Genomic DNA, 15,556 nt, shown 5'->3' with positions numbered 1-15,556 from the left:
GGCGGCGGGCTACCGGGAGAGGGGGATGGGGGGCGGCGGACCGTGACGGAGGAGGAGGGAACGGCTAGACAGACAGTCTGTTCACCTGTACAGCGCGAGCTGTGAAAACGCTTGTGCGGATTTTCCTTGAAGGGTTGTTGTGAACTCATTAAATTTGGCACTGTGTATTCCTGCCTTGACGGCAACGGAGCTCCGTCCATCAAAAATTCCTATTGCAACCTATTTCAGGAAAATATAATGTAAAACATATGGTTACATTCGGGTGTAGACATAGATACATTATATAGTTTTAAAGAAAACTTTAAACAAATTAGGCTATGTGTGTATATTCCTATACAGCTCACAAACTATCTGGGGGGGAAAAATTCGCTTGTGTGTGGCTTGTTAAAAACGTGTATTGCATTTGTGTTTGTGCACGTGATAATGTATTGCTTCTTTATCTGCGAAGCGAGTAGAGCTGATACCGCTAACAGTTGTCATAAGTTAACAGCAGGCCAAACTGTAAAGTGTCAGTCTAAAATACGTGAAACTCTTAAATAAGACATGTGTTGATTTATAGCTAATTAAATTAAACGTTTTGGCATATAACATTGAAAAAAGCCCTTTACTTTAACTTCATCCATTTTTAAAAAATATTTCAGTAGAAACAGAGTAAGGGGTCAGCAGAAAGTGTTACAGTGAAAACCAAGTAAGGCAACATTCAGAGATCTCACACCCAGGAAAGTGTTTCAGTGAAAACCAGGTAAGATGATGTTCACAAAACACGCACCCAGAGAAGGCCTACACAGCTGATGCAGTCATTAACCCTAAACCTTCAGAGGAAAACATGCGCACAACGAGGTCATGATTTTCTCACTGCTCCTTTTAACCCCTGACCTGTGAGAGATGGCAGTAACTCATGATCCATGTTTGGGTGAGTCTACAGAAAACTACTTCATTTAACCTCTTAAACTCTGGGTCCATTATTTAGTTTTTATCCTAAGTCACATTCAAAAATTGCTGTGAACAGTTCTCTAATGACACTGAAGAAGCTGAAGAAGAGTTTTGTTCAGATTAACCCTGTGTATCTTATTCCCTAGACTTCTTCATTTGTTTATATTATATGCTATGAAAAAAAAATGTTCTGCCTGCTAATAATGACAAGGAACCATTTCTAGTTTTTTTTTGTTTTGTTTTGTTTTTTCATGTCTGCATTTTGTGTTATACTGCACATATTTATTCTTGAATTAAAACCTCAGACCATGACAGTTCTGTCCGGTCCAAACTGGTCAGGTCCAGTTTAAAAGAGTGTAGTGTGGAGACTGTACAGCTAACAGGTGTGGCTGTTTGATGTGTACCCATGTTCCCAGACACACAGGAATGTCCCAGGCAAGTCCAAGACTGTGTACCCACCACCGACTGTTAACAATCCATTAAACAAATGATTATAAAGATCTTCTAGAAGCATCCTCAAGAGTAAAGTCTATGGTATCTAGTGTTTCAGGTGTACACACACAAAGAGAGTTTGTACTGTTCAACCAGAGACATACCTAAAGTAGCAGGTAAATAAGTGCATGCACACGTAAACACACACACATACTCATAGTTCAGACAAATTTCAATGATAAGTATGTATCAAAGTATTTAGTACACTGAGCTGACACATACATATGCACATTTGGCCAACAAGTGGTATTTTAATGTATTCTAGGCTTAGGTTTAGGGTTGGTTTTGTAGATAAAAATATTTCAATCTTTAAAACTAATTCGGCATGTTATCACATAACCTGAACTATTTAAAAGACATGCATTTGATTTAATCTACTTCATCATATGTCTGTCCAGATACTATACCCAACGGTAGAAATATAGGAGGAATAAAGGAAGCTTCAAATGATCAACAATAGGTTTGCCCACCAATGGATGGCCAGCTATTGTAGAATGTGGACACAAACATTTATACAAGTTAAGAATGAATACTTTGGCATCAAGGACTTTCAAATTTTCTTTTTTACATTACCCTCAAGGCACTATCAAAGCCCAATTTCATATATTATTGATTTAGGGTTGGTTTTACAGACACACCTGAACCAATCCTATAAGCAAATCTCTCAGGTATGTTACATGACCTGAAACATTTTAAAGGAATGCATTTGATTTAATTTATGTCCTCATGTGCCTGATTAGCTACCATACCCAAAGGGAGGACCAGAGCTCAGTTTAAAGGATCATGCAGGCAGCTGATGCCAGATGTGAGAAAACTACAGCTCAAGGTAGGCCTACAGATTAAACAGCAGTATCTATCACATATTGGATTATCTGAATCATCCTTAATAGATTAGACCTTTAATGAGAGCTAGATGCACACTGTTAGCATCACCAACCAGCTATTACACACACACACACACACACACACACACACACACACACACACACACACACACACACACATATATATATATATATATATATATATATATATATATATATATATATATATATTCAATTCTGTATTAGCATTTGATTTAAAAGATCATCACATCAGAGAACTATACATGTAGTTCTGATCTCACTGTAAATTATTCATCCTTAAAGTCATTTCATCCGATGTCATCAGTTCAGAGCTTCCTACTTTGTGTGTATTATCTGCAAAAGGGATTTGGCAATTTTTTTGTTGTTTCAGGTGAGTCCTATCAGAGGAAAGCTTTGGATGATGACACACAAAACATCTGAGTACATGCTCTGAAGTGTTGAGAGTGTTATAGTTTGTGTGCTTGTAAATGATTCATGCTCACAACCGTGGGAGGAGACCAAGATCAAGGTTTGATAATGACATCATTACATCTTCCTGTTTTGGGGGGTTGCTGGGGAAACAACTTGTAGCACATTACAGCAGGACTTAACAATGAGTCACCATCCCCATGTCTTCAGCTTTTCTCTCTTTTTCTCTCTCTCACACTTTCTCTCTCCAATTTATCTCTCTTTTCTTGTCTCACTGCCTGTCTCCTCCTGTGCATAAGACACAAAAGTGCTGCCTTGTTGTGAATCACCAGGACCATGACCCGAATACCTCCAACTCACTCACACTAAACTTCCGATATCCAGAGCACCTGGTCAGCTGTTCAGGGCGTGGTCAAAGGCTGGCCTAAGACGGAGCAGAAGCTCAGAAGCTCAAGCGTTATTCACAGCTGCTAAAGGAAAAGTACATGTATATCTGCACAATAGTTAAATATTATTTTTGAAGAAGCCTATTTAATTTCTTAATTGCATTAAAATCGGTTCTTTAATAATGCACAGTATACCCTTAAATTACCATAGAAATAAAATACTGGGAGAAATACATAAATACTCAAATGTTTTAAAATGTTATTTCCATTTTCTCTCGCTCTCTCTCTCGGTTTTTTGTTTTTTTTTGATAAACTTTTTGGCGCTGAATCTGAACCGTATCATATTACTGTTGCGTCAGTATTGTCTGCAGTTGGCTACAAAATGCCAAACTCTTGCGTCATACCGCAATGTCGTTTTACATTATTTATTTAGTTTTAGGCGGCAATCACTCCGTTAGTGGTGAATTAATAAATTCTCTCCTTCCCGAGACTGTAGGTCGTTTCGTAGTGTAGGTTACGTGCACCGGAGATTTGCTCACAAGACGTTTTCTGTATAGTGCCACATTTGTTTGTTGTCCTCTGTAACGTGTCATTTTCTTACTCCAGTATTGGGCTACAGACCTGTTAACAAATCGCAATGGAATAAACAAAATCAACTCTTTACGGGACTGGAAATTACACGCTCGCGCACGTCCAATTCCATACAAAGTCTGAAGACTTGCAAACAAAAACAAACAAATGCGTAATTCGCTGATCGGGGCCGTCCCGCGCACACTTCCAGATAGTTGTTGGCGCAGCAATTCATTAGGACACGCCTCCTTTCCGCTTCGTCTCTCTGTGTGCCAATAACTGTACCCTGTGCTCGCGTCGGCCTCTCGATAGGCGGGCGCGTACGATCTGAAACCCCCACTTCTTATTAAAAAAAAAAGAACCGCAATGATTTAGAAGTTCAGGAATCCCACGTGACGTCACCGAGAGGTGATGTAATGCTTCTGTAAATAGGTCATATTGTAATAGCGTTTTAGTTCAGCGTGCTTCGTCCGTGCATGAGGAGCGTTGTTGGTGTTAGTCTGCGCGTGTTTAGGTAAGTTAGTGTTACTATATTACCATCTAGTCTCTAATTATGTCATTTATGAGATTCTTCCCAACACAAGCAGAATATATTCGTAATGTGAGTACTGCCTCTTAAAAACTGTCATTCGGAATGCCGGCTGATAAACAGTTTAGAGTTTCTATTTGAAGGGGTGTGACAACATTAAACAGACATAAAGTGAGGTCATGTGTTCAACCAACAAGCTGAATCTTTTGGACCCGAAGATGTGGTTGGGTGAATGTGTTACAAGCGCGTAATTTACTTACTGGACAGGTGGTCTGACAGGGAGTTTGACAGGTATCAAGAGCGCCTGTCCTGACAGGTGAACTTGCATTTTTTTTTTGTGTGTGTGTGTACGTGTGCGGGTTTTTTTAAATAAAAGAGAGCGTAATAATATATGGGAGGATCATTTTTCATGGGGCTGAATTAAATTGTTCCGTTCACCGGACTATAAAGCTAATACTATATCAGAAGAATCTGAATCGCAAGTGAATTAACGGATCATACAACATGCATTTAAGTTTCATAGAACTTAAAACCCCGTTTCTTGCGCTTTGGGCATTCGGTCTACCTAAAAGGTCAAATCTCAGATGCAGTTCTCGAATTAATTAAAGTTGAAATTAAAGTAGAATTAAGAATATCCGTCTGGATTTTTTAACATGTGACCATTACGTCATTTTGCGGGCCGGTTGGTTGGTATGATTTTGTCCCATAAGCTCTAATAACGGGTGCGTTAACGTTTGCTACACAAAATATCGGAAAATGAACTTTCCTTATTGATATACCACCTACACTGTTGACTTAACTAAAATAATAATATTTTCACAGTGTTTGCTTGTGTCCAGCTGAACCAACTGTTTGTTAGTGCTTGGCTTTTTATTGGGTGTTATAATGTATCTCTTTAGATCATGTTAATGATATCGTGATTGCGCGCGCGCGCGTGTGTGTGTGAGAGAGAGAGAGAGAGAGAGAGAGGGGGGGGGGGGGGGTCAGGAATCAGTCTGCATTATTCCTCTTGCTGCAGTAATGATTTCAACAAGTGAAACTTAAGCCAGAAATAGGCAACTGTCTGAAGAAAGAGAACGCTTTTTAATAATATACATAACAAACGCTTTCTAATAATATACATAACACAAGCTTTCTAATAATATACACTTTCTAATAATACTCACAAAACATGTTTACTAATAATAGACATAACAATATATGCTTCCTAATAATGTACATAACAGCATATCTAATAATAGATATTCAAGTTGTTCTTCAGTTGTCATTGTAACTTTGCATTGTAGCTATGGCTACATTCTTGTCCCAGTGGAGTCACCCACAGTCCAGTAAACCACAGTCCAGAGTGTTCTTGGTATAACACTTATAAGACTCACTACCCAGTTACTAAAAACACCTGCATAGAAACTCTAGGAAGAAGGGCTGTATCATCTAGCTGGGGGTAGAGGTTTCCTCTAAAAAACTGTATAATTATGATGGCTGTATAATTATGATGATAATTGGTAGAGCGTTGCCTACCTAAATGAAAGCAATGACTGTGTACTATGGGGTGTTCTGAGGCTTAGATTTCCTTTATTATTGATTTTTGTGCTCATTAGATCTCTGTTGTGCCCTAAAAGAAGTAAATGGCATTATACTCACCATTAGTATGCTGCACAAAAATCACAACCTACAGTAACACAGTAACATAGTACAGGAGGGCAAGCAAAAGTCTGCTCAGCTGATGTTTGTCTGTGTGTGTATGTGTGTGTGTGTGTGTGTGTGTGTGTGTGTGTGCGCGCGTGTGTGTGTGTGCGTGTGTGTGTATGTGTGTGCGCGTGTGTGTGTGCGCGTGTGTGTGTATGTGCGTGTGTGTGCGTGTGCGTGCGCACGCGCGTGTGTGTGTCTAAGGTTTTCAAGTCCCAGTGATGAACATAGACCAGAGTGGGCTGTATATGTGCACTGCTCCAGGGTGCACTCAGGTGAGTCAGACCTAGTTCCCTATGGTTACCGCTAGATACCGCTAGATATATCCACAGTTACTGTTGCCCTAGGTTAAAGCTGGATACATGGACACATTTGCAAATATTCTGCATCTGCATAAAGTTAACATTCTCTGACCCCAATACATAGGGAAGACTGTTAAAGTTCCTCACCTCAAACACCTTTGTGCCTGATTTCTGCAGCGTTTCCAAAGGGAAGATCACCTGGTCATTCACAGACACAAGCATGAGATGATCCTTAAGTTCCCTTCAATCAAGTGTGACAGCACGCTGTCAGGTACCACTATTAACATCTGAACAAGCAGACAGAGAAACATAAACCAAAGGATCATATAGGACTATTGTCCTTTCAAAGTTCTAATTCAAGCCATTTCATGCATGTAAGTTTGAGTGTGTGTATGTGTATGTATGGGTGTTTGAGTGTGTGCGTGTGTTTGTATGTGTGTGTATATATATGTGTGTGTATGTGTGGAGGGATGGTAATGATAGATCATGCTCCATATCTCCTTTAATTATGGACTCAGACAATGTCTGTTGCCCTGGAAGCTTCATGTTCTGAGATATGTAAACATCAACTTGACCTTTGGCCTCTGGGTCCTGTAAGCTGTCACCACAGCGACAGAACCATTTACATAAAAAACAAAAGGAAGGGTTCCCCTCTGACCTCTTGAACCCCTTGTCACTGATAGTCTACAGAAAGCAGTTCAGTTTAGTCTAGCCACAAATTAGCAAAACAACAAAGGTACAATCCAACTTATTTTCACAGCAGTGGAACACAGAGGGGTTAACTTTATATGATACGATTTTGTAGATTTTCTTTTTTTCAAATATTTAATTACATTTACAGGCATTGTATCCAACCATGCACATGCAACATAACATATATTAGTTTACATTAACCTTTAACTTATATTGCACTTTATTTTACTTTTGTGTCCTATTGCTGGCTCCTGAGCCGATGGTCACTGTGTCTGCTCTTATGTCTTTGCTGTGTGTTGGTGCTGTGTGCTAATGTGGAGATCAGACTCATACATGTTTGCTGGGCGTTGGTGATGTATGTTAATGTGTAGATCAGACTCCAACGCCAACACGCTTCCTACGGAACTGTGAAGAGGTGGGTCTCTTCAGTGACCTCGAACTTGACCAGACCACAGAGGAAGAGGAAGACACCAAGCAGGTGAGGAAAATGCCAGAACTTCAAAAAACGATGAAAGAGAAATTGCCTGTGTTCATAAGGGTGCAGAAGTGAGAGTCAGCACATCCTTGAGAGGATGCTTAAAATGACGGTTTGTCATGTGGGAGGCACAGTGCTCACAGGGGGAGAAACTCCATACACTTTACACTTTACAAGGGAAGAAATTAATTGTTACCTGATAACATATGTTTTATTATTATGATATTCTGATCCTGATGACACACACACACACACACACACACACACACACACACACACACACACGCACACATTTCAGGGAAACCCCGTTTTCTTCCAGTTAAAGATACTTCTAAAATGAATTTTCACTTCTGTAATCATGCATAAGCCCAGATGGGCCTTACTCCGCTGAGGACTCTCTCCCAGGCACTATGCTGATTGACAGTTGATGAGAATTCCGAAAACGGTGAAGTGAGGTTCTCAAATTTAAGTGACTCAAAGTGTGCATTTTGAACTATGCAGCTCAATCTACATAATTGTTTAATAAAATTAAAGCTAATGAAATAAAATATTTCAAAGATATCAATATATACATTTTTAATTTCCCACAACAAGACTGACTGTTCTGCTAGGGTGCAGGGAACCAATAATATTTAGCTGTAGTACGACGGCCCGAGTGCCAAAGGGTGAGTGGCAGACTTCTTTTGTTGTGGACAGACTTTTATTAACATGAAACGAAGACAACGTTGGCACTCACACATGACATTAACGGTGAACATTTATGAACATATAACAAAGACAAACAGGCACAAAGGCAAACATATCAAAGACCAATAGCATTGCACTCCACGACACGGGTTTATATACACACAAAACACTAACCCGGTGCAGGTGTACAGGCATGGTCACAAACAAACAGAGATCCTCCCATTGCATGTGGCGGGCCAACCATGTGACTCGTGAGAGGCGAGCATTCCGTGACATTCCGTAGACTTTAGCAAGAAATTCACTTCACCTGCAAGCTTGCTGTCCAAGTATTCTAACCAATCACAAATCTCTGCTCTGCTGACCAATCACAAACAACTGCACCTTTTTAGGGCATCAGCGAATGACTAAGGGTTTTGTTTTCAATATTTCTAGTATTTTGCAGTTATGAAAGTTGAGTTTTCAACAGCCAAATGGTTAAAAAGCTGAAACATGTGTAATGTCTGATGAGCTTGTTAAACATTTTGAAATATTTTTTTTTTACCAAGAAACAGTCTAGAAGCAAACAAGATAGTAAAGCATTGTTTGAGACTTTGTAATGCATATAAAACAACATTTTCCAGTGTTGATGTTTCTGGTAGTAATTAGAAATGCTACAACCAGAGATTTGTGAAGTATTCATGAAATAATACTAAAACTACTACTAATATTAATTCAATTGCAGCAGATGTTACTGGCAGGCCTAGTATGGACTGTTATCATGTTAGAAAGTTTCATAGCCCAGCCAAACGCACTAGTGATCCATCCTGCATGGTTCATGTACTAGGGGCTATTGCACTAAAATAACTGTGTGGCCTGCAGTGGGACTATCAAGCCACATACAGACGAAAAGACCTGAGAGTTGTAAATTCTTAACTGTGGCAAAGATACAGTGCAGACTGATGATGGAGCAAGGTGAAAGAAGACTTTAGAAACACTTAAGAAGAGCTTTTAAAGAGAAACAGGGGAGCTTAATGAAAGTGGTGTTTTTATCTTTTATCTTCATAGAACTTTGCACTGCAGGGGTCGTTGGCACCAAGCCAGCCCCATACTGGGAAACAGAGTCAGTGCCAGCCTCTTCCACACCCACCCCTTCCCCAACAGGCCCCTCCCCCTCCCCAACAGACCCGTCCTCTTTCACATCAGGCCCCTCCTCTTCCCCAACAGCCCTCTCAACCCCAACCACCCCCCCATCCACCCCAACAGCGCCCAGGCCCCACCCAGCTGTCCCACTCCCTGGCACAGTTCCATGGGTGCGCCCTTCACATGCACACCTCTCAGTCTCCACCGCATTGCTTGATGGACCTGCACACCTCCAATACTGCCACCACGAGGTAAGTGGAAGCCTCGGAGCACAAATGAACATGTTTCTTGTGTTTCTGTTTTCTTAACATCTTTCGTGCCTCTCTTACTGACCCCAGGTCAGCACCCAGCTGCCTACATAGGCAGCATAGCTTTGCAGAAGCCTGTGCAGTACAGGGGACATCCGCCATACATGTGAGCGTGATCAGAGATGCACACTGACAAACTGAAACTTAACACACTATACATAAGCTGCTCCTGCATGTGCTAGATAATTTTGATATGTTAATATAGCTTTGTTTTTAGAGTAATATTTTAAAATATAAATTTTTGTAAAACAGTTAACTATGGACCCAGGCATCAGTGGGATAGCAGGCCCCACCCCCTCTGGATCAGAGCCCACCCCCTCTGGATCGGGCCCCACCCACCAGGTACAGCCTGTACAGATTTACTTCTATATTAATATCATACACCCACAGAGAACGACTGTGTTGTCTGAGTTATCATCTGCTGACCTTGTAAAAGATGTCTTTGTGTTTGTGTGTATGTGTGCTGTGAATCTGCTTACGTGTGTGTGTGTGTGTGTGTGTGTGTGTGTGTGTATGATATATATAAAAACATATTTATCATTTTCTTTGTTTAGCTATGAATATTTTACACACCTTTCAGTAAGGATTTAAAGTAGTGTATATTATTAACTGGTAAAGGTTAGTATTTCATACTCAAATAATATTGATATTATTTGATACAATAGGTCTTGTTGGTTTTGAAATGGTTTTCCAAGTTACAACTTTGTAAATATGTTTTCACACAGTAATTAGCAGTCATGATTGGGGTTTGGTTGTGGTTGGCTTTAACGTAGTAGTTAGAAGTTGTCATTGGCGTTATGGCTGTGGTTGGCTTTAACGTAGTAGTTAGAAGTTGTCATTGGGGTTATGGCTGTGGTTGGCTTTAACGTAGTAGTTAGAAGTTGTCATTGGGGTTATGGCTGTGGTTGGCTTTAATGTAGTAGTTAGAAGTTGTCATTGGGGTTATGGCTGTGGTTGGCTTTAACGTAGTAGTTAGAAGTTGTCATTAGGGTTATGGCTGTGGTTGGCTTTAACGTAGTAGTTAGAAGTTGTCATTGGGGTTATGGCTGTGGTTGGCTTTAACATAGTAGTTAGAAGTTGTTATTGGGATTATTGCTGTGGTTAGCTTTAATGCAGTAGTCAGCACCTGTGAGTGAGCACATGGTTGTGGCTGGCTTTTGAATTTGATGATGCGGTTTGCTCTGCAACATTGTATTGCCTTTTTATCAATTAGAGTTAATTAGATATCAATTAAACGAATTTATTTAGTATCTATGCATAGTTCTCATTGACTAGTTATAAACCAATTACTTCTAAAAGTATCTAACATTATATTTAGGGTCAAATCCTTTATAGTGCTATAACGTGAAGCAGATATTTTCAGTAATTCAGTACTTCAGATCAGAAATAAAATCCCCCAGGGCTCAATCCCGTTGTATTCACTATTTAGAACAAACAGCTTTTGATGTCAAGAATTTTTTAATGTTTGCATTAAATCTGTTCACAACAAATCTAAACCTGTTGAACTTTCTTGAAATATTATACAGGCTGCTGCTAGAAATTATTAAAAATGTATGGAAGAATATTCAAAGGTTAACTAAAGATGCTGTGAATATAACAGCAGCCCACTCCTTATTACATTGTAAACATAAGGTATATGATTAATATCAAAGCACTGCAGTATTCATTGTCAGTGCTTCTATGTGGTAAGTGATGAAGCCTTCATTAGTGATGATGGATAACAGTCTGTTCATAATCCAACAGTCTGTTCCCAACCCAATCCCTTAGACATCAAAGGTCATGCCAGTCCAGACACACCCTGTGGTTTCCTCTGGCAACCAGAACTCCATGGGTCACATGATCATGGGTCAGATGATGTCATCACAGCAGCACAGGAGGGCGGGGCTACCACTGACACATCTGCCAGCACTGTCTCTTCATTCGTACCAGCAGCACTGCCATGGCCAATCACAGCTAAGACACAGTCTTCATCATCAAAGCCAAGACCTGTCACCGCACAGCTGTGCCCACCATTCTCCCCATGCACTCCTGCACCAAGGCCCCGCCCCTCCAACTGTCACTCACCTGACACATCAACCAGTACCTGCACAGGTAGCAGTTCCTATAGAAGCATGACTGTATGTTGACTACCCATTCATAGGTTTGTTAGTTTTTTTGCAAAAACAGTACCTTGATGGTCAGTTTTATGAATGCATGCCCTTATTTGTTTCCCAGATATCTCCAGTTCCCAAAAGCCCGCCCTGCACACATATGCCCCCACAGACAAGTGCAGGGAAACGGAGGCATGCAGCAGATGAGGATCCGGATGAGCGGAGGCGGAAGTTTCTGGAAAGGAACCGGGCAGCAGCCTCACGCTGTAGACAGAAACGGAAAATCTGGGTCTTGTCACTGGAGAAGAAGGCTGAGGAGCTCACACACACAAACCTGCAGTTGCAGGTAGAGAAATTCATACACTCACACAAACATACACACACACACATATTTACACACATACCCAAACACACACATATTGTATCCACACACGTCATACACACAAACTCGTACACATACACACAACTCCAACTACAATGCAAAAATCCGCACATCGTAGACACACACACACACATATATGCAGTTGCAGGTACAGAAACACACATTGTACACATACACACGTCATACACAGCGTTCACACTGATGTGAACTTACACTTCTAATTCTGCTGCCTTCGGATTTTTGTTGTTGTTATTAAATTATATAAAGTTTATACTGTATATTCCTAAAGTTATATTGTGTTATTTATTTATTTATTTATTGTATATTATGGTTAGTATATTTATGTATATACAGTATACATATATAAATATAGTGCTATATTTTCAGTGGTAAATGCTAGAGCATTACAGCACTCTTTTAAAATCATCAGTAAGGTGTTAAAATACATGTTAAGGCTTGCAGTGCTGTGTTTATGTTTAGTCATTTATAATTGTTTGTTTATTTGTTTTCAGAATGAAGTGACTTTGCTGAGGTCAGAAGTAACTCAACTGAAGCAGATTCTGCTGGCACATAAAGAATGTCCTGTGACCACGAGACAGAGAGTGTCACAGGGTGTGTAACACTCACACACACACACACACACACACACACACACACACACACACACACACACACACCCAAGAGTTTGAGCCAAATATGAATATGGAATTCAGAAAAGCACAAATAGTTGTTTTAATGAATATTTATTTCAAACAAATGTTCTAAAAATGATTTGTTTTGTTGTGCTCACTGCTCAGTCAGCCTGTGTGTAACATGGTTGCAGATATCATACTGGAGCAATTGAGAGCTATTTGTGGCTATTCTAGCAAAGGTTCTGTGCCACTTTTTTAAGTTAAAAGAACGAGAACACAGTGATGCTTGTTTGACTTAGATTAGGCTAGTGTTTGTCTGTTAGCCCGGTAACAGCCTGTATCATTGGCAGTGCAGAAATATGTCTGTCATCTTTTCGGTGATTTGAATTGCATCTCCTCTTGACAAGGACTGAGATATAAGCATAGCTTGTTAGACTCCTGTCCTTTTTGTACAGTTAGAGCTAACTTATAGCTAGTTAGCTGTTAGCTCTGTTGACTACTAGTTAAGTAACCTCCATAGTTAGCATTTGGTAACAATTCATAATACAGCCTGCATTTTAGAATCTAACAGCATTTTAGAGTCTAATTTTCTATCATTTACCATGTATTTTTCCATTATCTATTAATCTGTACATATAAAATACTTACTAAACAAAAAGGAAAAAGAGAGTGGGAATTTAAACTGTCTTTCTGACATTTATAAATGTATATATATTTGAGGAAGATTTTAGGTGAATAAATGCAGTGTACTAAAGTGAAAAATGTAGAGATCGAAGATATATGTCAAAATTACAGTGTAAAACACAAGATTTTCTTCATCAGCTGGGCAAGCAATGTCTGAAACATTCTGTTTTTCTTGAAATCTACACACAGAGAGAGAGGGGGGTGAAATACAATGCCGATGGCAGTTGTGACAATCACTATTTATGATGTGAGTTCGACAGGCAAACTTGTAAACTTCACCCAGATTACAGGAATTTCTTATGTCTTCTACTGCACCATATGATTTTGAATAAGAACGGCTTGAGAAAAGGAGTGTCTAATGTCTAGTGCTGCAATACCTTTGACGGGCAGGCTAGAGGAGAAAGAAACATCAGGGAGCAAACTGGATTATAACATTTCCACTGTTCTTTTGTTCTTATTCTGTACATGCACAGAACAAATAAACATAAACATTACAGGACCTATTCCCAGCTGAGGCTACAATAAGGGACCCAAGAATAGCTGTTTGTTACCTTTCATGTCATAGACGCCATGCAACGTGAACTTTTAAATAGACAGTAAGAAAACTTAATACAACAGGATTAAATAGAATACTAAAATAATGAAATTTGATTTGTTGTTTTTATTCCTACCAAAACAAAACAATTACCACAACATATTGTTAAACATTTAGGTAAAACTTTACTGAAGAGCACTGTTTAGAAGGCCAGAACACCCTTCAGAAGCCCTTCATGACAACTGATCTAAATATACATAAACGTTTATGTATGCTCATTCCTTCAAACATAAGCTGTCATAAAAGCTACTTTTGTAATGTTTGATGTCAAGTTGACATAATAACTATGTCACATTTTTGGTGACATTAGGATGTATAGTGACACTTTGTGGGTTGAAATGGTAGCACGTTATGACAACTGACTTTTTGCAGCTCATTGTTTTTTGGTATGTCAGGGTATGACAGACATGATGCTGATGATCATTTGTTAGCTAATTTATTTGACAGATATAACAGTTTATTTCACATTGCTTAGGTGTCCTTATCAAGTTTTTCTTTCATTATTTCTTCATAGATTTTTTTTTCATTATTCGTCACTACTGAGTCACTCATAAAATGCTGATTATTATTGAACTTAATGAACTTGGTAAAATCAGAGAGTGATTAGTGTTTGACAAAACGCATTTATCTGTTTGGGGTTGATTATTTCCACAATTTATATTGCACTTCAGGTGTGCAAGGAATTTTCACCAAATGGTACAGAAAATTACAGGAAAAGACAAGAAATTGCAAGCTAAAATGCAGGCTGTATTATGAAGTGTTGCCAATACAAATATTTTTTCTGCCTCAACAAATTCAGATACAAATACAAATTCTAGGCTCTCTGCTCACCCCTAACACTCACACACACAGGATATGTATCACACACACACACAGGGTGTATAATGCACACAGACACAGATGTACTGCCTGGACTCATAGCCATTCTGACTGATTTTGCTTTCTCTGCTTTAATCTGCAGTGGGCAGTCCGACAGGAAGTCCCACTCCAACACGCACCATCCAACACAACAGCCTCTCAGCATCCAGCACTACAGCAAACACACGCCTGACTATGTCCTCACACTGTGCCAGCTAAATGTGGTCCCAGTGTACCCCCACAAACATACACATCCTTTACTCTCCTTCCTTCATGCCACTGTTAACTTCCTTCAGAAGACTTGGCGAAGAAATTAAAACATTGAAATAGAAACAGTAAACAACAATGACTGAACATCTTGTGTGAAGCACACTTCGTCCATAAAGTCTTGGTCCAGTGCAAATGTTATACGCCATATAAAGCTGACCCAATCCTAAACATACCATTCATAGCAGGTGAATCTATAGGAAAGTTTTCAAGTAGCTTATCTGAGGCAGCACTTCTCAAATGTTTCAATGAGAGACATGAAGTTTAAGATAGTGGATCCTGTCAGACTGTGGCAGCCTGGGTCAGACCTTCTGGATATGCCTCCACTCACTTTTCCTTCTGCATTACTGCTTCCAGGGACATTTACTCCTATGGATAATGGATGCGTGTGTTTACTGGCAGATTCCTTATCCCTCCACTTTAGCTTTATCCACATTGGCCACGTAGCTCAGCATGAACAGCTGGGTTGCCAGACGAGTGCATGACTAGAAGGAAATCCTGCATGTACCTGACAGGGGGGACAGAATGATGTATGTGTGAATGATGTATATGTGAATTATGTATATGTGAATGATGTATGTGTGAATGATGCTG

General features: G+C 39.6%; 1 protein-coding gene across 2 annotated transcripts; it reads left to right on the top strand.

Moving 5' to 3' along the window:
- Positions 1–4,114: 4,114 nt before the first annotated feature.
- creb5a (cAMP responsive element binding protein 5a) lies at positions 4,115–15,556 on the top strand. 2 transcript variants are annotated; one of them, XM_027014916.2, is made up of 11 exons: positions 4,115–4,169; positions 6,075–6,145; positions 6,350–6,443; positions 7,237–7,343; positions 9,072–9,397; positions 9,485–9,560; positions 9,707–9,796; positions 11,222–11,545; positions 11,669–11,890; positions 12,439–12,538; positions 14,799–15,556. In XM_027014916.2, the coding sequence occupies exons 2-11, from the start codon at positions 6,092–6,094 to the stop codon at positions 14,912–14,914; spliced, it is 1,509 nt and encodes a 502-aa protein (XP_026870717.2). In that variant the 5' UTR covers positions 4,115–4,169; positions 6,075–6,091; the 3' UTR covers positions 14,915–15,556. The 2 variants fall into 2 exon arrangements, with proteins under 2 accessions (XP_026870717.2, XP_026870718.2); XM_027014917.2 differs by lacking the exon at positions 4,115–4,169 and adding an exon at positions 4,404–4,500.

This window comes from Electrophorus electricus, chromosome 8 (genome assembly GCF_013358815.1).
Source record: "Electrophorus electricus isolate fEleEle1 chromosome 8, fEleEle1.pri, whole genome shotgun sequence".
NCBI lineage: Eukaryota > Metazoa > Chordata > Actinopteri > Gymnotiformes > Gymnotidae > Electrophorus > Electrophorus electricus.
Note: the sequence above shows the minus strand (reverse complement) of the source record. Positions and strands in the feature narration are given on the sequence as shown.